The sequence below is a fragment of the Periplaneta americana genome, chromosome 17 (genome assembly GCF_040183065.1).
Source record: "Periplaneta americana isolate PAMFEO1 chromosome 17, P.americana_PAMFEO1_priV1, whole genome shotgun sequence".
In the NCBI taxonomy this organism is placed as follows: domain Eukaryota; kingdom Metazoa; phylum Arthropoda; class Insecta; order Blattodea; family Blattidae; genus Periplaneta; species Periplaneta americana.
This window is the reverse complement of record NC_091133.1, coordinates 67,889,371-67,913,209: the sequence shown is the minus strand read 5'-3', so window position 1 is coordinate 67,913,209 and position 23,839 is coordinate 67,889,371. Positions and strand designations below refer to the sequence as shown.

The window sequence follows — 23,839 nt, the reverse complement described above, 5'->3', positions numbered from 1 at the left end:
ATTAATTGCTAAAATATTCATTTCTTGTCCCAAAAGGTAATACAATTATATTTCCTCTCCCACTACCTGTGATCGCCGGATATAATACTACTCTATGCTCACATAAATATCATTGGAAATAAAACAATGAACGACCTTGAATGGCAGCGTTCATCCAATGCACAAAATGAAAATATGTTTTAAACGGAAATTCTACATAATTGTTTGAAATAGCCATGTTAAAGACAGGAACCGGGTTCGATTTAGGTCGATTTTAACTGATCACTGACTATAAAATAAGTTTCCGAATAATATCAACCGTTAGTTTTTTTCAGTACGATATTTGTGAATAGCACATACAAAGAAACTGTTATAATGCATGTTATAAAAGACTTGTTGACCTGTGTAATTAATAAAAGTTTAGAAAAAGGAGGAAATCTGCAGCAGGTATGCTGAAATCTTTTTACAGTAAATGTAATGATACCTGAAAGTGAATCAGAAAAAATGATTAGTATAAAATTAGCAACTCAGGATGCATCTGATCTTCCTCGAAGGACGTGAAAAAAAGGCGGAGAACAGTGTGGACTGGAGGAAAATATTGTGAACAAAGCAAACAATCTTATGCGGAATTGAATAAAATTAGCAGTGCATCACCTACTATCCACAGATATTGAAACCCACTGGACCTCAACGACATTTAAAATGTCCCAGCACTAAAATATTTGTTTAATAAAAATTTAAAATAGTGTAAAATAATTTAATGTAACTTGTCTTCTCCTAGCTTACAACTGTAACTCCATAACACCGTTACATATAATTACGTACAACTATAGAGAGCAGAAATTTAATTCGTCTTCGGATGAAATAGATGTAACCTATTTCAGAGAGCTTAAAACTTTTGCCATTTTTCATTTGTTTTTTAACTTCCATTCTGAATCCTCTTTTAATTTGCCTTAAATTTACATTGTAATTATACAGGGTGTAAGGGGTATAAGTGTCGTCCTTTTTACAGTCGTCAAAATTTTCAACGAACATTCACTTCACTGACAGAATCAACACGCATCACCGAGCAACAGGGAACTGACACAATGAGCGTATTCTGAATCTCAGCGCTGGGCTATCTGATGGCAGCACGGTGTTCCGAATTTCAACGATGACGTCACTGATGCTCCACTGGTGTCGCATCGGTTCGAACAGCTTGCAGAGGTGATGGCAGTCTCCATCAGCCGCCATCAGTGAATCTGATTGGTTCTTGTATAGGGCGGGAATTAGCAGACGAATAACATCGTGCACTGTTGTGTCATGGCTGTGTGTTCTGCTTTGGTTCTGCTGTGTTGCTTGTAATGAGCAGAACGTAAATACAATATGTTAATGGCTTATGAGCGAACATGAGTTTTCTTTTCTCAATCGTACTATCAGGGACTGGAATGCTTTACCTGCAGACTTACGAAAGGCTTTACCAACAACCAAAAATATATTTAAAAATAGGCTTAAGGACATTACTAATAGACGGTAATTATACACAGTATTTAAAGGCTGTAAATGATATGTTGTTATTGAAGTGTTGTATCAGTGAAGAATTATGTTGTGTCAGTGAAGTGTGTTGTATCAGTGAAGAAGTATGTCGTGTCAGTGAAGTGTGCTGTGTAAGTGAAACGTGTTCCTGTCAGTGAAGCTTTATAGTTTATAGTGGCAGTGCATAGTATTTGAACAGTGAAATGTTTTTAAAGTGTTAGTGAAATGTGTCGTAGTTCCAGTGCAGTGAGTGAGTTGACAGCGAAATGAGTGTAATTTGAAAGGTACTTGTGCAGATATGAACATATCATACTCGTGGGTTTTAGTTCGATCTTAGTTTTAAGATACAAATTAGATTTATTTCAAATGTTATTTTAAGTGATCGTTTGATTTAATTTAGGAAATTCCCTCTTGTTGTTTTTATTATTATTACTATTATTATTATTACTATTATTATTATTATTATTATTATTATTATTATTATTATTAATTATTGTTAGTATTAATTATTAGTATTGTTATTAATTGTATTTTTAATTAATAAGTTTATTATTGTCATTATTGAGTGTAATTAGTTACCACTGCCACCGGGTATATACCCATTGCACTGTGAATAAATACATACATACATGTCAACGGACCAGTTATTGCTACAGGTTCAAGAAATAAATTATTTATGTTCTCTTTTCTTTGAACGAGATGACAGTACGGAAATTTCGCAAAATCTTGCTAGTATAGCACAGACAACAATGACAGCCATCGAACCTTCCAGCAGTTTTGTTCCTATTTCGCTGCAGCGTGACGTCATTGTTGTCCACCGGTCCGGTGAGATTCGGAATACGCTGAATGCAATGCAACCGGAAGAACACACTGACGTCAGAGTTACAGACAATTGCACGTTTTCACTGCTTACAGCGCCATATTTACACCTGGTGGCGAGACTTGGAACTAATAATTTTTGTGGCATAATTCGCGAGTGCATTGGTTAGTTAGCATATCTACGAAGTTTCACACTTCTACGATCATTAGAGTCCGTGCTAACACCGTGCTGCACATCGTCAGTTTACATAATTATAACCATTCTGTAATTCTGTTTACCAGAGAAGGAGCACGCTTCTTCACGGTTCTTAGGAACCAATAGAGCAATGAATTACAAGGAGACTGTGAATGAAATGTCGCGCTATGAAAAACTAGGTTGCAATATGTCGTTTTATATTTCACTTTTTGCATGCTTATCTCGACAAGAAGTTGTATGTTATGTTGTACTATTTTGGTATTACGCTTAATGTTTTATGTTTTTATTTGTGAATGACACGAAATTTATCAATGCCTATCATATCACACTATTCAAGTAATTATTCACTTAAAATTATTGGTTTGGCTAATTTTTGGAATATGAGTATATTTATTTGGTGAATAGTATTTAGTATTTCTTTATTTAACCTGGTAGAGATAAGGCCGTCAGGTCTTCTGTGTCCCTCTACAAGGAGATTGCAACTATAATATGAAGAATAAAATTACAATTAATATTAAATTTACAATTACAATTACAAAAAAAATTCAAAGTACGAAAATATTACCTGACTAATGAAAGCTAGGCAATTTACCATAGAATACTTTGGCTCTAAGATGCGAATGGCTTATCTGAAAAACTAGAGCTAAGTATTTTTATGGATAGTGATATTTTATCATATTGTGCTCAGACGAATCTGAAAAACCTAATTTGATACCATTTACACACTTTCAATGAAAATTTGTTGACAAGTGTTATTTGAGGGGTTCACAGTCAGAGTGGATCAAGTCCATCTGGAATAGTTCTAAAATATTGAGTCTTAAAGTTTCTGGCTGACCTTCCATAGTAAATGCTGTCCTCTGTGGAGTAACAAATGAGTTATGGACTGTGTTTGTTATGGCAATGAATAAATCTAAGTTTTCTTCATCCGAGATTGTATTAATCCACAAACTGACCACTGGTGGACTTGGTCCACTCTGGTTGTGAGCCCCTCATTTATAAGTGATATAATTTTCTGGTTCATAGAAAGCACGTAGAGTTCCATTTAATTTTATGTACTATACTTTGTCTTAATCATTTACATCCTTTCACTGATCAAAGAAATCTCATCTCCACAGAGCCTTTCCTGCTCTCATCTTGCCTTTAAACTGTCCAACTCTCAATTATAACACAATAAATCTAATCCACTGAAGTACAAAACTCAAAAACTGCATTTCATAATTCATCTTAAAATTTAATTCATAGAATGTTTCTATAATTAAACGATTTTAATTTTTTACAGTTTCTTTATTTTATAATGCTCGGTAATTGACTATTCTTCTTTGCTAATAAATTTTAGTGACTTTAGTCTCTTCTCCTCTAAATACGGAAGCAATAAACGAAGAGAGACTTTCACTGCATAGTAAAGAATATAAATCGACACTATTGTTCCTACTAACAAGACAAGGATGACATCTAACAAGAGGTACTGGTACCAAGGAAGGTCAATCGCTGCAGAACGCATGTGGCGGGCTCCGCGATGTCTGATTACGTATTCAGTCCAGTAGATGGCAGTCTCGAGCGCTGTGTGTGGACGGTCGCGGAAAAGCTCTGATAACTTCTTTGCATTTTTACGATAACTGAAAGAAAAACAGAACACTATTAACGTTTTGCGAAATAGTTGTGTATTTTTAATAAATATAAGAATTACGGCAAGATTAAAGTTGAATCAAAGATGAAACATTGCCAGAAGTAGTAGCCTATGCCGATGTACTCCTAGCTGAACAATAATAATTGATGTAGGAGGGTAAAAAAAAAGAGATGGAGAGATGTATAGTCGCGTCACTGTTATTTCCGGCGTGACTCCTCCTCTTTGCTTACGCCTTAGGAAGCGAAGGCACTATAAAGTCTAGGTAGGAAGTATCGTTCGCCATTTTTGTTCTTTCGTTGCCGAGTTACAAGACGAGGAATCTATTCGCCGCACCGTTAAACATTATCATTCGTAGTTTCTATGATAATAAATCAAACGCACTGTAATTGAGAAAATAAGTGAGCGGCAAATAACGTCCTCGTGTGCTTTCTGCGAACACCAACGAAAGAGCCAAAATGGGGGGACGATTATATTAAGTATTTATCGACCCTTAGGAAGTGCATAACATCAGCAGCGAATGAAAATGCGCACACGTTTAACTGCAACGTGATTGGCTGCTGGAAATAAAAGCGGCGGAACTGTAACATAAATATTTACTCTGCAGTCGGAGCTGGTGAAAGTTTTATTACCAGCGCCAAACAGAACCGAATGTATTTTGACAAAAATTATCACCAACGGCGTGAGAAAGGTTAATTGTCGTAGATCACGTAAAATTCAAACCAAACGGTTACAAGCCATATTATATCTGTAAGTTTCTATAATTGCTGATTATTAACTTGTTTAAATTGCCCATATTCCATTAAAATCCAGAACTATCTGCCGTCTTTTTATGGCTATTTGGTTAAAAATGAGATCAACAAACTATGTGGGGCATAAAAACCATTTGAAGAATAAGTATTACCTATATTTTTTATTCATGATTTGTATCTAAATAATTGCTCATTATTTAACCATCCTTAGCAACCTAAACAATGGCTTTATTCACAGTAGTGAATTAAATTTATTATTCATCTTGGTTACACAATTTTTAACACTATATCACTTCGGCATATGTATTATATTGCTTTCGCGTGTTAAATATATTCCTAAACATTTTAATTCGCTTGTGAATTAAAATTTTTTTAATCATTCTCTCCTTGACAATCAACACATGAGCAACAATAAAATCCTTACATTCATTCATAATTTCTTCGAAAACAACAAAGAACATTACAAAGAAAGGACCTACAATTTAAAATAAAATTTAGGTGCCAGTAATGAAACTGAAGGGAAATAGAATGATCTATTCTACTAATGTTAAATTTGTTAAGTTCATGACCAATTTACTCAACAACTACTCTATTCAACTTAATGAATCTTTTGTAGGTAACTTATATATGCTTTACTTTGAATTAACTGAATATCCTGGGAACTAGAATATATATATATATATATATATATATATATATATATATATATATATTTCAATTTTTGCGCATATAACTGCAAATACATAAGCTATCTCTACCATCTTAAACGTATAAAATAATAAATATGTTATATATGAGATGCAAAAGTTTAATTAATTTTCATGCAGTAGTTCTTGAGTAAATGGGTCATGAACTTAGTAATTTCAATATTAGTGGAGTAGACCATTCATACTCCTCTTAACTTCCAGTTATGGATAAAATAATGCATAGCACACGAGATTTTATGCGCTCGGGGAAATTATCACCCTCGGCTTCGCCTCAGGCGTTAAACTTTCCACTCCCAAATAACATCTAGTTTTACTCTCTTTTACTATAGAAAATAATTCTAAACTCAAGGTTTGTAATTTAAATGATAAATCAATCTAACTTAGGCACCAATGGCGAAAATCTGATAAAATAAAATGTTTAGTTCTTATGCGGTGTCATTATATAATAAGTTATTTGAGATTCTCTGGTTTAACACGTAAATAATTCAATTAACGTCTTTGTTTCCTTTCGTTTTATTATTAGGAGATTATTATGTTCCAGAACTGCGACCGTTGCTGATATATTGTGCTAACCCCTATCACAGGTCCATTCCCAACCCATATCAGCAGACTACGACAAGATTTTCCGAGTATCCCAGTTTCGAGCAGACGTTACCTCTAGTCCCTAGATCATTCCCCTCCGCGCGTCACCATCCAACGAATGTGAAATGCTGTAAAATGGTAATAAAATACTAATCATGCACAATGATTTTGATGCTCGACGTGGAGGGACTTGAAGAAAAATGCAATTGAGATCTTTTCGCAATAACTCCTGCGTGTCAGGATGATTGTTTAGGGCAGTCGTTCACGTCCTTTTTGAAGTTCATATAGCCCTATCATTTTCACTGACCCACAAAATGTCTTGTATAATTTAGGCTGATAATCATGTTTTACTCATTACATATTAAACATTTGCATAATGTAGTGAATCAAACATCCTAATAAATTGAGAGCGACATTACATTTCAACCAGATTATATAGATGGATTTATTGAGTAATATTATACATACAGATGTTACATTATCATAATTTTCTCTTAAATCCAATGCACGGGTCTTCTGACCGTACGTGCTTTGTACCTAAAACAAGTCCTACTCTGTAGGTTTCACCCCCCCTCACCTATGATTATATCCAACCACACTATCTAAGAGAACACACATATTAAAATTAAAATGGCACAACAAAACACATTATATAATATATCCCAACCTAAAACAGACATAAAAGTGTGTAATTGGCTAGATATAATTATCCCTTTGTCAGATCGTATCACAAATTTCAACAGCTGAAGCTCTAATCTGTCTGGCCTTCAAGAGGAACAATCGAGTCTTTTGTTCGTATTCTCAATTCCCCATGAGGTTAAGACATGCAAGCTAACTCCTATTCTGACTTAGCATCGAGGGTGGCAGATATTTTCTCCTATATTTTCCAATTCGACACACTGCAATAAAATATGTCTATCGGAGTCCTAAGGGATATGCTAGTGGAGCTAAATGACAGGTATTAGGGCAATTTGTCCAAGACACTTCGTCCACACTTCTTGGTCCACACCAATTCCGTCCACAGATTTTAATCCAACCAAGATTTTGTACTCCCCATATCCACGCACAATTGCCTCTATTTGTGTTTGGTTTACGAGGCATTTTTAGTTCACAGGCTTCCTAACCTGTAGGTGTCCGCCGGACAACTGCGTTATCATGACATAGTTATCGCGTTCGTCTTTTTTAAGATACTCTATAAATTTCCACAATGTCGCATGATGGGTAACAATTAATTTTTGGAATGCCAGCCTTCTACCATGCTGTTTTTACGATGCATGCCTTGAACAACTTGTCTGTACCCATTCCATAGCTCTGGCTACATGGCCATGTTGCTACATCAGGGCGACGACCCCTGGCTGGTCGACCTCTGACGTAAGTTAGATCTATATCACCAATTTCTCGACATCATCATGGACTACACCGTACAATTCTTCGAATACGTTTTCTACATCAGCTAAAGGCACAAACGGAATGACATCCACATAGATCGTCGAATGTCTTCATTTTCGTTTTATGGAACCTTTAACTGAGACTGAGTAACGCCAAACCGCCAAATTGCTTGCGTGAAATAAAAAAGGCAGTATTGCACTCGTGTAGGAGGAAAACCTGTCCTAATGGCATTAATTGCGGCCATTTCTAAGTCAGTCATTGCATTATCTGGTTGTAGCTGCAAATTCCTCCGTTGAGTATGCATCTTCACCTCTTCGAAAATCGGTGTGTATGTAATTTGCTCTTTCCTACTATATAACACATATACCAGAGGGAAGACATAATCATACACCATTTCATGTACTAGCCTATGTAGAATTGGCCAAAAATATTAGGAACGGTCCTGAAAGTACCGTCTGCAAATAGAGCACTACTTCTACAAAGATACTCGAGTGCAAAATCTGTGCAAAATATTATGAATCTGTTTTGATCTTCTGCGCCAGAGTCGAAAAGGAGAAATCGTTGATTTAATTTTCTGATGTAACATGATATGGATGTCTAACCTCAGCTTCTGCAAGGGTACGGAGTACTATGGGGCCGTTCTTGTTCTGAAAGCGGTTGATAGTCCTCAGTACTGAATTTCTTTCAGATAGAGACATTTGCACCTCTTCGCTTGCGGCTGCCAGCTCTTCCAATGCTTCCCTGTTGATCACCATTGCAGGCCCATTGACACGTTCTTGAGCACGTCTCTTCACACCTCTCAAAACTTCCTACATAAGTATCTGAGTTCTGTCCACCTCGTGTGTGTATGTGTTTGTTTTCAGAGGCAACTGTAACTGTGGTATGGATGTCGTAGTTGGTTATACAGGATTCACTACAAATGTTTCGCTTCTCGCAACGCCAATACTTCTTATTCTTAACTTACAGTATTTGGGGAATGAAAATGGTACCTGTAATTATTGTTTTCTAGTATTTTCTTTCCTTCAGTTGATAGTACCAACTTGCCATTTTGCCTTTTTAAGTTTCACTAGTCTCAATTTGTATTAATTTAAAATCAATTTCCTTGGTAAAAACTATTTAATTTTCCATACCGAAAGCCATAGCAACGTTACGGACAAAAAAAGTACTGACAATGTGTCTCTGTTGACGAATACTGAATACTGACAATGTGCATACAATCGAAATTTCTGTTGACCAAATGGTGATGCGGACGAAAGGAGAGTGTGGCCGAAATGTCCGTGTGGACGAAAAATCTTCAAAATTCAAAACTTAGACATTTAATTATGTCGAACAGAAATAGTCGTATGCATATTTTCTAGCCTATAATAGTACATTATGCAACGAGCCTATAATGATACTAATTAAGACGCAAGTATGGATATTTATGAAACGAGCGCAAGCGAGTTTCATAATATTCATACGAGCGTCTTAATTACTATTATAGGCAAGTTTCATACGACTTTTTATGCTCGACCATATTTCTAACTTGAAATTATTCAGATGTATACATTTTATTTGCATCTGACAAGATCGGAAGTGACCTTGTTCTAGGTCGTGAATTGTGAGATGTGCGCAGACGCGAAAGTATTGATTTTTTTCCGAGGAACAATAATGTCATTGACCTTGATGTAATCCCGTTATATAACCTTGATTATTGAATTCGACATTGAAAAACGAGATGACAAATTGAATTTATTTGAATATTATTCACAATTAACGCTAATTATTATAGTAACAGAACATAACTTTCTGCGACAGTATTGGATTTCCAGCCTCCGTGACTTTTCGCTAATTCTCTTTCGATTGCATATCCGAGAATAATCGATACTTGCGGTTTTATAACGGTACAAAGCTGAATTGTCATTGGCTGAACACCTGTACTTTAATGAGTAGGTGTACTTTAATGACATGCATTAAAGGACTGCTACCAGGTGTATAATTACTACATTTCGGCATGGTCGAGTATAAAGTAATTAAGAGGTTCATATGAAAGTTATGAAACATGTTTACGCTTGTTTCATAAACACTCTCACGTCATAATTACTACCATTATAGGTCCGTTACATAATAATACTATTTCTGTTTTACTTCAGTTTACTATACTGTAGTTTTACTGCATTTTAATGCATAAGGAGTTGTCTGAAATATTCTGCTTCAAGTTTACCAGTACTTCGGAAGCCAGACAGATGAGCATTAAAACATTGGTCATGTCTCAAGTTGTATCCTGATCTTTTTTTCCTCAGTATCTCTTGGCCACCTATCTTAGCTTTTTCGTCGTATTCCAGAGGGTATGCGAACGAGACTCTTCACCATAGAAAACCGCAGTTCAAACATTTTTGTTAAACTTAACAATTAACTTACATTGCATTTATAATTACAATCAAGAGTTTCGAAAACAGAGTTTGGTTGCAAACCTGAGGTTATTGAGTATTGCATCAATAGCGTTGGTTATCTTCTCCGTCGTAAGAGTATCGAAATCCAGCAATATAGCGATGCCTTTCATGACACACACGTTTATGTTGAGCTCCTGGTCCGCAAACATTGGCACCCCTATCATGGGCACGCCTGTATACACTCCTTCCATCGTGCCCATCAGCCCTCCATGAGTTATGAACATGCGGACGTTAGGATGTTCTGAAACGAATTGTAGGAATTTAAAATTACAGTGTCATAATAGGCTATACAATACGGAAAATTGCGGAACGCTGGGTTTGCAGTGAAAGACCTCCCCTTGGCCTGAACATTATGAATGAATGAATAATTATGCTATTTGATTATAATCTAGGCCTACTCAATACTTTTTAAGCGTCCACTTACCATCAACGCCATCGCTCTGTCTTAGAAACCTGCCGGCATAACTTAAAAGAAAAGCATATAAAATTGTTACTTAAAATGCATGAACAATTACTGTACTCATTCATTTAATAATATTTGTCTCAGCTGTAACTCAGAAATAAAGAGCTGGTATCCTGTACCGGGTCTTGGGCGTGGATCCTAAACCGACTTGCGTTGATTACTTATTTCCTATTGACGTAAAATTACATCTTTCTCCACAGTAGTTATGGGTGAGGGTAACTTCGTAATTGACGGTCACATTTAATGCAATCCTAATTATTCTCTTTGCATTCGCCTTGTTCTCCTTGTGTTCCCCTTCTTTTCCTCATATTCTCCTTGTTCTCCTTCTGTTTCCTTGTTATCCTTTGTTCCCGTATTCTCCTTGTGTTCCCCTTGTTCTCCTTGTATTCCCCTTGTTCTCCTTGTGTTCCCTTATTCTCCTTGTGTTCCCCTTGTTCTCCTTGTATTCCCCTTGTTCTCCTTGTGTTCCCCTAGTTCACTTTGTGTTCCCCGTCATAATGTAATCTCCTTGTTTTCCTTGTATTTTCCTTGTTCTCCTTCTATTCCCCTTGCCTTAGAAATTTAAATTCTATAGTTTTAAGTTCTTTCTCTTATTTTTGTGTCGTGATGAAGCTCAGGACACTATTGTAGACCTATCTAATAGTGCTGGATCTGCTGAAACTTTATGAAATTTATTTTAATATTTTTCCTTCTATATTTTAATTATTCCCGATATGTATAAGTATTAGTAGCCTATGTGATTTTTTATGTTCAAATCGAAATTTCATTGGTAGGTCTATTAAATGTGACATCTCGGTAAGAGAATATCTTCCGGATCAGAAGCGAAATTTGGCGAGTAGCATCGCAAAATGATGGACAGCATGGGGATAAATGCAAGAAGTGAAGTACCAAGTATAACCTATTTCATTTAAGTAATAACACAAGTGTTCATAGTAGTGTGGGTCGGATCAGTTGATGTATGTATGTGTTTATTCACTTTGCAAATGGGTATATACCCGGTGGCAGTGGTAACTTATTATACTCAATAATGACAATCAATAATAAACACAATTAATGAAAAATACAATTAATAATAATAATAATAATAATAATAATAATAATAATAATAATAATAATAATAATAATGAGCATCCTAAATTAAATGAAGCACGATCACTTAAAATAACATTTAAAGTAAATCTAGTTTGTATCTTAACCCTAAGTTCGAACTAAAACCCACGAGTATGATATGTTCATATCTGCACAAGTACCTTTCAGCACTGCACTCATTTCGCTGACAACTCACTCACTGCACTGGAATACGACACATTTCACTGATTCTATCCTCATTTCACTAACATTTCAAAAACATTTCACTGTTCAAATACTTTGCACTGACACTTTAAACTATGAAACTTCACTAACAGAAACACACTTCACTTATACAACACACTTCACTGACACAACACACTTCACACTTCACTGACACAACACACTTCTTCACTGATACAACACTTCAAATAACAAAATACCAATTACACCCTTTAAATAGTGTGTATAATATACTACCGTCTATTAGTAAAGTCTTTAAGCCTATTTTTAAATACATTTTTGGTTATTTGTAAAGCCTTTAGTAAGTCTGCAGGTAAAGCATTCCAGTCCCTGATAGTACAGTACGATTGGGAAAATAAAACTTTCCAGTGTCCGTTCTCTGTCTTATTTCTCTCAATTTATGAGTGATCGTTCCTTGAAGAGTAATTTGGCGGCTGCAACCTATTTTTTATTTCTCTCTGATCATTCGTTTCTACTTACCTGCTTCCCATGCTTTGAACTAAACTTTTTGTGTGTTTTCATTACCATTCCATCTAGAGAATTAGCCTATAGTTAATTTGTAAATCTAAATTTCTTTATGATAGTCTTACGTGAGCGAAGATGTTTGAGAATTATTGTATGATTTTGTACTTTAATACCAACAATTTAAATCTTGTCATTCATTATACAACTTACTAAGTATCTCAAATTGTGGGAACCATTTGTAAGTCTTGACATTGTCTGGCAGGCCGGATATTTCGTCAATTTTCCACAACACATTCAGTTTCGTATTTGAGAATGCTTCGATAAACATCTGCTTTTTGTCCTCTGGTAGAGTTGAGCTTTTAATCAGGGAGCCCAAACAGAAATATATCACTCCTTCCTTAGAATTATCCAGATAAGTTTTCAAGTCCTGTAAAATGTAAATTATTATTTCTGATTATGCTATTGATATGACACCAGGAGATCAGTAATGAATAAAACAGGTAAAAATATGACTGCTAGAAGTAGATTATGTCTACGCAAAATCGAGCGACCCAGAAAAAACTCAGCTAGGTTGGTAAATACAGAACAAATTGATCCTTGCCAGATACTACGACGGGAAAATTTTATTACAATTTAATATATTTTCTACAAATGATTTTGTTACCAATTTATTCGTGATTGTCTCTTAATATTTTCCATAGATTGTAAGATTCATTCACTAAAGAGAAATTGAGTTCCATCCTCATTACATTCTTGAACAAGGAAACTGTGGGAAAAAACATCCTTCTAGTACACAGCGGTTGATCTTGGCCTTCTTTCTACTTATTCTTTATTATTAACATATTATCAACTCTACTTCTTTGAATTGTCTTTGTAGTGAAAAAAGAACGTTTTTGCCCAATGAAATTTCTACTGGAGAGTTTTGGGATTTAACTCAGTTCTCAACTTGTAGTGTGACAAGGCAACGATTATGTGATTCGTCCAACGTTTTGAAACTGTTGAGTTATATTGGCAACATATTATCATATAAACTTAATTATATTAATAATTGTACTTATCTGTTTTAAAAAGGCAACAAAAGAATGAAGTGGATGGAATAATTTGGAAATATAAAAAACTGTCTTAAAAATGACTGTTTCCGAGATTTTGGAACTACTCTCGAGTTCCATCGCCAGATTTTGTCGATTCTGTTTTGTCTGGCTGGACCAAGCAATTCACATGACTTCCCACCAATATCTCCTTTGTACAGAATGCGCCAGATGTTCCTTATAATTCAGTTTTAACGCTCTCTGTTTATAGACCTGCTAAAAACATGTCCCTGCTGGTACGGAATTACTAAGAATCGTGCTCTTTGTACTACACGAGGAAATGTTGACCTATATTGCGACAGCGTTAATTGCACATCCTACTATGCCTGAAACGGGTCCCGGCATAGCTCAAATGGAAACAGCGCTCAGCGCGCAGAGCTGAGAAGTCCTGGGTTCGATTCCCGGTGCCGGTACGATTTTTTTTCCATTAATAGTATCTACAGTATAACTACTCATAGTCATTAATTATTTAATTATATATGAATATAAGTATATATATACCTGATCACTTGTAACGAACTTTTAACTTCATCATATTAAAGAATGACATGTTTTTGGAACGGTCTTATTCTTATGGTGCGTAGTGATCTGTTATCACACAGCATAAGGGGCAAGCACAAGAATGTCAACCATCGTGTCATTTCTAGCTTAACGAGTTGCATATCTCCTACTCGTAGAATTACTATAGGGTTCAGCTGGTTCAACCTAGTCTATATACAATAATGTATAGTTACAGGTCAGGATGGCTACCAATAAAACTATATAGCAGATTAGCCATAAGCATAAAGACGATGATTGAGGAGAAATAGCAAAAACTATTTTAGGAGTAGTAGTATGGACTATTATGTATAAAAGAGTTCATATAAACATGTGTCCAATTTCCAATGGGTGTGAATATGTAGCTGTTTGAATACCATGCATAACAAGCCTTACTAAAAATGATATGAAGAGCGAGAAATGACTACGTACAAAGGAATAACACATGTCGATCTTCTGAAATTGTCTGGGGATAGCACTGCTCATAATGCATGTAAAGAAACTGCTGTTTTAGTTGCCTTGGCTACAAGGATGGGTATATTCTTCTAGCATGACGGAGCCCCTGTACATTTCAATCATCAGGTAAACGTCATCTAAATTTCATAATCTCGAAAAATGATGGATGGGCCATGGGGCGATAGGCATTGGCCACCAAGGTCATCTGATTTCACTCCTGTCAATTTTTGTTTATGGGAGTGGATGAAAGGTGAAGGGTAGAAAAACGAAGTGAACATAAGGGGTGAATTGGTTTTTTTGCAATACTCGTTTGAATAGTTCTGCCCTCATAAAAGAACAGTACGATCTCAGAAGAGTTAGCCTTACTGTTCTCAACAGAGCGGAAAAGTGCATTGAATTGTTGATTGATACCATGTAAATACGCAATAAATATAATCATAAGGCAGTTGTCTAAGCAAGTAATAGATAGCTAAGTTTGAAAGTAAATCCCGAAAAGACAAAGTATATGATTATGTCTCGTGGCCAGAACATAGTATGAAATGGACACATAAAAATTGGAAATTTATTCTTTGAAGAGGAGGAAATTTTCAAATATCTCGGAGCAACACTAACATTATATATATATATATATATATATATATATATATATATAATATAAATGACACTCGAGAGGAAATTAAATTCAGAATAAACATGGGAAATTTCTATAATCATTCGGATGAGAAGCTTCTGTCACCCAGTCTTAAAAAAAAAACTAAGTTACAATTTATAAAACAGTTACATTACCGGTTGTTCTGTATGATTGTGATATATGGACACTCACTTTGAGAGCGGAACAGACATTAAGGTGTTCGAGAATAAGGTGCTTAGGACAATATTTGGGGCTAAGAGGGATGAAGTTACAGGAGAATGGTGGAACTTACACAACGCACAACAGCACGCATTGTACTCTTCACCTAACATAATTAGGGATATTAAATCCAGACTTCTGAGATGGGCAGGGCATGTAGCACATATGTGCGAATCCAGAAATACATAGAGAGTGTTAGTTGGTCAGCCGGAGGGAAAAATACCTTCGGGGAGGCTGAGATGTAAATAATAGGATAATATTGTCGGAGGTGAGATATGATGCCAGGGACTGGATTAATCTTGCTCAGGATAGGGACCGATTCGGCTTAAGTGAGGACGGCAATGAACCTGCGGATTCTCTAAAAGTCATTTGTAAGTAAGTAAGTAAGATATTTGTCTTTCCTTCTTGTCACTTGTAACACCTTGTTATGCGTTACATTCAAACATCTGTATCCCCAGAACCATGGAAAATTGTACACATATTTACAAGAACTTTTTTATTCAGAATTGTCGATATTATCACTTTGTGAAGTAGTTAATATTCCTTATGAATCACCCTATAAATAAATTCATCGTGGTTTAGGGGAAATAGCTAGAAAAAGGAACGAAGTAAAGCATGTGATCCTGTAGGTCTTGAGCAATACGACTCTGATAATAAAACAAGTAATATTTCCGAAATCTCGGAATCATAGACGGCTAATAATCACAAATAATTTTACAGTACAATTACTTGTAATTCTTCATTCTCAAAAAAATAAATATATAAAAAATATGTTGAAAAAATTAAAAGTTAAAATTAATGATTTAACTACAGCAATTTATATTCCACCTTTGCTTATCTTAATGTTATTAGTTTACATTAACGTTTTCGATACTCTTATTGTATCATCTTCAGATGTTAGGGTGTTATGTCAACATATGTGATGAAAACCTAGCCTCATATTGTGTTGTGGGTTATTCAAATGCATAGAACCATCATGAGTTCCTAGTCTAGCTAGAGTTGATCGTGTTGTGAATTAACCTAATTCAGTGTCTCTAGTTACTTGTTAAGATTCTGTTAAAATTCACTATGAAGGCCCGTGTAGGACAGTGTAAATTATGTGAGAACAATAATATAACATATAAATATAAAACAGGTAAAGTATACACTATAAAACACTATAAACCCTATAAAACACTGAACACTTATATGGTTGGCCGTGTTCAAAGTGTTTTATAGTGTTTATAGTGTTTCATAGTGTTTTATAGTGTATACTTTACCTGTTTTATATTTATATGTTATATTATTGTTCTCACATAATTTTACACTGTCCTACACGGGCCTTCATAGTGAATTTTAACAGAATCTTAACAAGTAACTAGAGACACTGAATTAGGTTAATTCACAACACGATCAACTCTAGCTAGACTAGGAAATCATGATGGTTCTATGCATTTGAATAACCCACAACACAATATGAGGCTAGGTTTTCATCACATATGTTGACATAACATCCTAACATCTGAAGATGATACAATAAGAGTATCGAAAACGTTAATGTAAACTAATAACATTAAGATAAGCAAAGGTGGAAAATAAAATTGCAATAGTTAAATAATATACGCTTATCGGTATCACCAAAAAAATGAAACTAAAATTAATGAATTGAACAGAAAAATTATTTGTCAGAATATCAAACAAATAAAGCAATAAGTATGCTATTGCACCTGCACTGTATTTAGGTACACATTTACTTAAACAGAATATTACCTTGGGCAGTTTTCCGTCAGTTTTTAAGTGAAGACCTCCCACTTCTACAAACGCTGGAATAGTTGGTCTTGGAGTATTCAGTGAAAAATGACTGTTAGCCATAATAAGGCTCGTATTCTTCTTCAACTCTGTTATTGATGGTATATCTTCGCCGAGGTACTTTCTGGCCAGTTTATCCATGGGTAACTCAGAGAAATAGTAGTTTCCTATTTTCATAATTTCATTGAATATCGTATTTATAATCCTTTCACCAAAATTCATTCGTTGCGTGAAAGGCAGAAAGAAATTTGGTATGTATGAAGGGTTATCTGGATTTCCAACACGATCATTTGTCCACGGCAAAGCCACGCTCGTGACCAAACTTATAAAAGGAGCATTAAATATATGTGAAAATCCCAAAAAGCAATCAGGTCCGAAAATGTGAGTGATAATTAAATCAAACTTATGAGTATCGGAGTTTCTTATGAGTTCCTGCACTTCAGGATGATTCATGACTGTCTCGCACATTTCTAAAGTTTTTTCCCATATAAAACGCAATTGATTTACTAAACCAAAACTTCTGACATACTCGACTGTAAAGTTGTTGACGACACTGGGAATCGAATCTTGTACATTGATGTCTGTGTAGTTGGGGATCGGTGTCTTCTGAGGAAAGTGACCTACAACGAAAACCTCGTGGCCGCGGTTCGCAAGACCTCGTAACAAAGGTTCGAACATAATAAAATGACTTCTCGCATTGTAATTGAATAGAGCAAGGATTCTCGCAGTTAGAGAAACAGACGAAATGGCAGCCAGACAGAGAACCACGTGGCTACAATGGAATTTCATCTGTTGGACAAACAAAATACATATAAAGTTATTATAACACAAATTCGACAACTGATAATATTACATATTATTCATAAACATTTATTTGAAAAAGATAAGGTATAGAAAACCTAAGTTAATAACAATTCTGAAGAAGTTATATGAGAAGATTTTACAAGGAGAAGAAATACCGAAAGCAATGAAATTAGGAAAAATCAATTCGATATTATATAAGAAAAAAGACAGAAAATCTTACTACAATTATCGTGGAAATTGTGTAATTAATCCCAGAATTAAAACGTTTGAGAGAATAATAAAACAACGTTTAGAAGAAATCGTAATACACAGGAACAAAATGGCTTTGCAGCTGGAAAATCTTGTATAGATCAAACTTTTACATTAACATTACTTATGGAGAAATTCAAGGAAAACCTGAAAGACATAGGAGTACTTCTTTTGACCTAGAGAAAATGCCTGACAGAGTTTTTATGGAAAGTCTTAAGAAAAACATCAATAAGTGAGTTTTTTTTTTATTTTAGTAGGTTATTTTACGACGCTTTATCAACAGCTTAGGTTATTTAGCGTCTGAATGGGATGAAGGTGATAATGCCGGTGAAATGAGTCCGAGGTCCAACACCGAAAGTTACCCAGAATTTGCTTATTTTGGGTTGAGGGAAACCCCCGAAAAAAAACCTCAACCACGTAACTTACCCCGACCGGGAATCGAACTCGGATCACCTGGTTTCGCGCTAACCGTTACTCCACAGGTGTGGACAGTAAGTGAAGATACAATACCACTTCTGAGATCAATATATTCAAGGAATAAATGCCAAAATTAAAATAGAAAATCGTTTATCCAGAGAATTAATACAGCAGAGGGATTGTTACAGGGATATGATATAATATGATATATATTTGATATCAACATTTACGTTCATATAATGTGGACCTCACAATTTTGTATCTGGTGCCACAATTACATTCATTACAGATATACTCTTTGTAGGCGCTCTTCTAATTTAGATTACCACCTCTTAGTTATATTCCCTCATTATTGTATCCTTCTCTTTTCCTTACACTCATTCACTATTTACTATACTCTCTTACTTTGTCCCCATCTAAAGTGATCAGTATTCCCACCTTTAAAATCTAACGACTTAATTTAGATAATTCAAAATTGACACTTTTACAATTCCTTTCTTGATTTCCAGTTAATTTATATCGAACACACTCTGTTTCTAATAATATTTGTTGCTAAGCCTTACTACGTCACTAACCAATCGGATCGTTATTATGTCTATTTCTTAAGTGTATTACATTTTCTATCTTATTTTCTACATGTTATGCCTCACTATCCTGGCTAGCCTCCGTCACCATCCTCCTCGCCTATTTTCATTTCCTCTATCTTCTCACTTATCTTCCTACTTAACTTCTCAAATGTATTATCTGATCTACTTAGGCTACTATATCCTCAATCATCACTGGATCAGACACATTCGCTTCGCCCATTTCTGTCATCTTCTCTTCACTTCTCCCCATTTCAACCCTTTTACAGGGATATTGTATATCAACATTATATTTTAAAATATACCCATTGACGTATGTCTTAGAAACTAGTCCAGAAAGTGTAACATAGTTGGAATTTCAATTAACTCGCAATATTTTTACATCAACTACTTTTTGCGGTTGACAAAGACATAATTATTCCTGGCACTGAAGACACATGATGAGAAAATTAATATAAGTGTATAAAAAGTGTGGGCTGAAAATAAATTTGAACAAAACCAAATACCTAATCTTCAAGATGGAAGATGAAGAAAATCTAGATATTGAAGTACAAGAAGAAATTAAAATGCTTAATAAATTTAAACATGAAAGATTAATTTTAGAAGCTAATGGAAAGAGTATAGCTGAAACTGGAAAGAAAGTAATAAGTGAAGGAATATGATTGGGATGTTAAACTCAGGTCTTTGGAGTAGCAATATTTTAAATAAAACAAAAACCATTATTTATAAGTCACTGGTGAAAAGTGTTATGTTATACGGGACAGAATCCCGAACATTAGACAGAATATACGAAAACAAATTATTGGCTCCATGTATCTGTACGTATGTTAACAGCGATTTTTCGTAAATTTAGGATCATTTTCTTCATATGCAGTATGTACGAGTCAACTTATGGGCGGAAAAAATGCGCATGTAATATAATAATTTCAATAACACATCAATGATACTTCGCATTGAGAAAGAAACTTTGATCTTGAAAATATGTATACAGACGTATTGTGTAAAATTGATGTAAGTCTAGCGTTATAGTAAAACAAAGAAAATTACACATTTTTTTATATAAAAACCAAATAGTATCTCCTGCTGCTAAATCTTCTTCAGACAAAACCTTTATTACTTAATTATCTACACATAGTAAGTTTAAAAATCAATTTTCCTAATATTACAGAGAAAAATTATTATATTTTATTATAAAATTCCGTCTTTATGCCAATCATAAAATGTAGTCAGAATTCTTCCGTCTTAAAAAATAATTTAAAAGTCGGAATAGACTGCTCGAATACAAAAGAGAGTTTTTTTCTGTAAAATATTACCTGCTTTCTGTATTCAGTTTCAAATGGCTCATTATGTAAATTGGCATGGGATTTTCCATAAAATATTCTCCGTTTTTTCCGCTTTATTGTTGATTGTTAAAAAGATATCTTATTTTATTTACATAGACTCAGTATAGCGAATAGGAACATTAGTATTAGTATTTATTTATTTAACCAGGTAGAGATAAGACAATTAGGCCTTAGAAGCGATTCAAATATGCGCAAAGTACATAAAAATTAATAAATAACTGTACACGTATTCCATCTACATATACAGTTTATAATGAAAGTAAAGTTACACTTTTAGATCGCAAAAATGTCTTTTTCATGCCATGAAAAAATGAAAGTTTGAACTTCTTATTTTGGTGCAGAATTATTGATATAACTTCATATGTGTAATATGCAATACTGCAAGGACCAACAAATGTTTCAAACATATCGTCGTTGTCCCTGCAATAACTCCTATGTGACATATTTATCGATTTTCAGATTTTTGCTCTATTAAATAGCGAAACCATAGAATCCCCTTATAATGGGGTTATGGAGGACATTATTTACCCCCTCCCCCCGTTATAGCTTGACCGTGGTACAGTTTATCGGAATATGATCATTTAATAAAGGTATTTTCTGCGATATGTAATTATATTTCTTTGTTTCGAAAATGTAAGAATTGACAGTCTCCTACTGAAAAATTTTATATTTTGCACATAGGAGTTATTTACAGGACCAACGACGATATGGGAACTCATAATTTTCGATAATCATTTAAAATGGAACCAACACATTAATTACCTTTGTAATAAATTACGTAAAGTAGTATATTATTTTCATTTATTGAGGAATTACTTGTCAATAAGTTTATTACGCACAATATATTTAACTTTATTTCAATCGGTAATTATGTAAAGAAATATAGGAGGGGGGTAGCTCATTTAAATTCAGTTTTAATCCACTTTATTTATTACAGAAGAAAATAATTGAAATATGTCTTCATAAACCTATTGATTTTCCATCTCAAAATTTGTTTTTAGACTTTAATGTACTTAACGCAAGACAAATTTATTATATTGTATTAATAAAATTCATATTTATATAAAAATCGAAATAATTTTGAATTGTATTCTCACAGTTATGAAACAAAAGGTATGAATTCTTTAAGATTGTTTGAACCAAAATGCAACACTCTTGCAGTACTTAATCATAGTAGTAATTTAGGCCCAAGAATATACAGTAATATAACAAATTTATATTTAAATATCCTAATCTTGTCAATTCTAATAGTTCTAGTATTAAATTTAAAAAGTTATGTATGCATTTTATAAAAATTGAAAAATTGTAAATTAAAATTTATATACTATAATTGCATAGTAGATATAAGACAAATTGTATTGTATAATTATTCATTTCAATTCAGGAATCCGCCCCTGAGCACGAGTTCTACTCTTTCAGGGGCGAGCTAAAGTTTTTCTGTATACATTATATTTTATGTTACTATTATTAGCAAAATAATAAATAAATAAATATGCAAACTTAAAGATATTGGTTATTACACCAATTGCTATATAATATAATTTACTTCATTTTAGTTTTCGGTGATGAACACTCAGAAAAAAATAATTTTAATATAAAATAAATACTTATCCTAATAAATATATCTTATAATAAATGATAACACATAAAAATAAACGCATAGATAATGAATATATAAATGATATATTAAGTAATTCATAGTCTATTATATATTTTTTACCTTTCCAAAATTATATCTTTTCTTAAACAGATTTTCACCTTCTGTATAGTAGCTACTTTTAACTGAAACTGATGTTTTCAGAGTCTTCAGCCTTGCAACTGTGTTCACAGTGGTCTTTCTCCCCCCTATATGCAGTTTTATAATGATTGTAATTAGTTCTCAAGTTTGCATGACACTGACAAGTATTAAATGTGAACTCTTTGTAAAAACCTGTAGCGTTTTCCTTCAACATAAATACAACGCGTTGTGTCAAGTCTTGAGAGTGGAGATAAATAATTCTACCGTCTATGTTAATAAGCATGTCTAAGTTTTGAAGGAAGGAGGAACGAAATAGAAGAGACAGACAATAATGTGAATAGCCCTAAATATTTCAAAGAAAATTCGAACTTTTAAGATGCAGCTTTAAAAACTATTAGTTCAGTGTGTTAATTATGTACATCATTACTTTTAAATTTATGAAAATACATACGGTATTTTATTGGAATATAAAATGATAAAAATATGTTAATTGTTTGTAAAGATATGCCAGTAATACTCCTCTTTATAATTCATTCGTTCATAGTGGTTTTCCCAAGATCCGGCCTTTCACTGCAAACCAAGCTTTCTCCAGTCTTTCCCATTTTCTGGCATCCTCTTTGTCTCCCCATTATGATCCATATATCTTGATGTCGTCTATAATCTGATATCTTCTTCTGCCCCGAACTCCTCTCCCGTTCACCATTACTTCCAGGAAGCCTTCAGTAGGCAGTTTCTTCGCAGCTAGTGACCCAACCAATTCCTTTTTCTCTTCCTGGTGAGTTTCAGCATCAGTCTTTTTTCACCCATTTTTTTCAAACACAGGTTCGTTTCTTATTCTGTCTGTCCATTTAACACGCTCCATCCTTCTGCAAATCTACATTTGAAATACTTCTAGTCGCTTCTCTTCACTTCGTCGTAATGTCAGCACTACACTCCACACAAAGCTCTTCAATATGAATTTCTCTAGATACAGAATTATTTCAAATTTCACATTTCATATTTATTTACAATTTACATTTGAATTGAATACATATGAATAGATACCCGAAATAAGCATATGCTCGTGCTCGGGTACAGTCCAGTAGTCTACATAAATTTTACAGAGATCAAATAATAATGCTGATGATAGAAATAATAATAATAATAATAATAATAATAATAATAATAATAATAATAATAATAATATAGTTATCATATTTTACAGAATATTGTTGTTAGTTAATTGAAGCTACTTTCACACCTTATTTCAATTTCTCCTTTTTTTCTTTCTCTTATTTCTTTTTTGTTTCAGTTTTTAATAAGTGTATGTTTCCTTTGCCTTGTTTATGTTTTATAAATTAATTTGTTTCGTGAACATTGTAATTGGGCTTTGCCTGTCATGTTCAACAACAAATAATAAATAAATAAATAAACAAACAAACAAACGAACGAACGAACAAACAAACAAACTCTTCTCTAGTTCTCTTTTCAGAGGATTACAGAAGATGCTCATTTTTGTATTAAAATGTTCCTTTGTCATAGCTATTCTCCTTTTAACTTCCTGGCAGCAGCTCATGTTACTGGTTTTAGTACACTCAAAGTATTTGAAACTGTTCACTTGCTCTACTGCCTCATTTAGAATTCACGAGTTTACTTCTTATAATAATTAGTTGTAAATCTGATAATCAGTTGCCAGTTGAACAAAAGTGCGATGTATATAGTTTTGGTATATTTGAACACTCTCATGATTAGCCTTCGAGATAACTATTGTA

The 23,839-nt window shown here is 33.9% G+C and overlaps 2 protein-coding genes across 5 annotated transcripts in view; one reads left to right on the top strand and one right to left on the bottom strand.

Moving 5' to 3' along the window:
* Nucleotides 1-23,839, top strand: part of LOC138693158 (lachesin-like) — a 1,789,721-nt gene that overhangs the window by 1,351,477 nt on the left and 414,405 nt on the right. The window lies entirely within an intron of this gene.
* Nucleotides 1,944-22,190, bottom strand: LOC138693247 (UDP-glucosyltransferase 2-like). The gene is made up of 5 exons (XM_069817067.1): nucleotides 22,071-22,190; nucleotides 16,915-17,742; nucleotides 12,445-12,661; nucleotides 10,017-10,236; nucleotides 1,944-4,125 (listed from the first exon to the last, which is right to left on the bottom strand). The coding sequence occupies exons 2-5, from the start codon at nucleotides 17,740-17,742 to the stop codon at nucleotides 3,819-3,821; spliced, it is 1,572 nt and encodes a 523-aa protein (XP_069673168.1). The 5' UTR covers nucleotides 22,071-22,190; the 3' UTR covers nucleotides 1,944-3,818.

What these genes read in the sequence shown, in the direction of transcription:
- LOC138693247 (XM_069817067.1), bottom strand. Translation starts at nt 17,742, where the DNA reads ATGAAATTCCATTGTAGCCACGTGGTTCTCTGTCTGGCTGCCATTTCG. An exon ending in CCCACAATTTGAGATACTTA is followed by an intron (nt 10,237 to 12,444) that starts GTAAGTTGTATA and finishes AATTCGTTTCAG; the next exon opens with AACATCCTAACGTCCGCATG. An exon ending in GCAATACTCAATAACCTCAG is followed by an intron (nt 4,126 to 10,016) that starts GTTTGCAACCAA and finishes TTTTTCTTTCAG; the next exon opens with TTATCGTAAAAATGCAAAGA.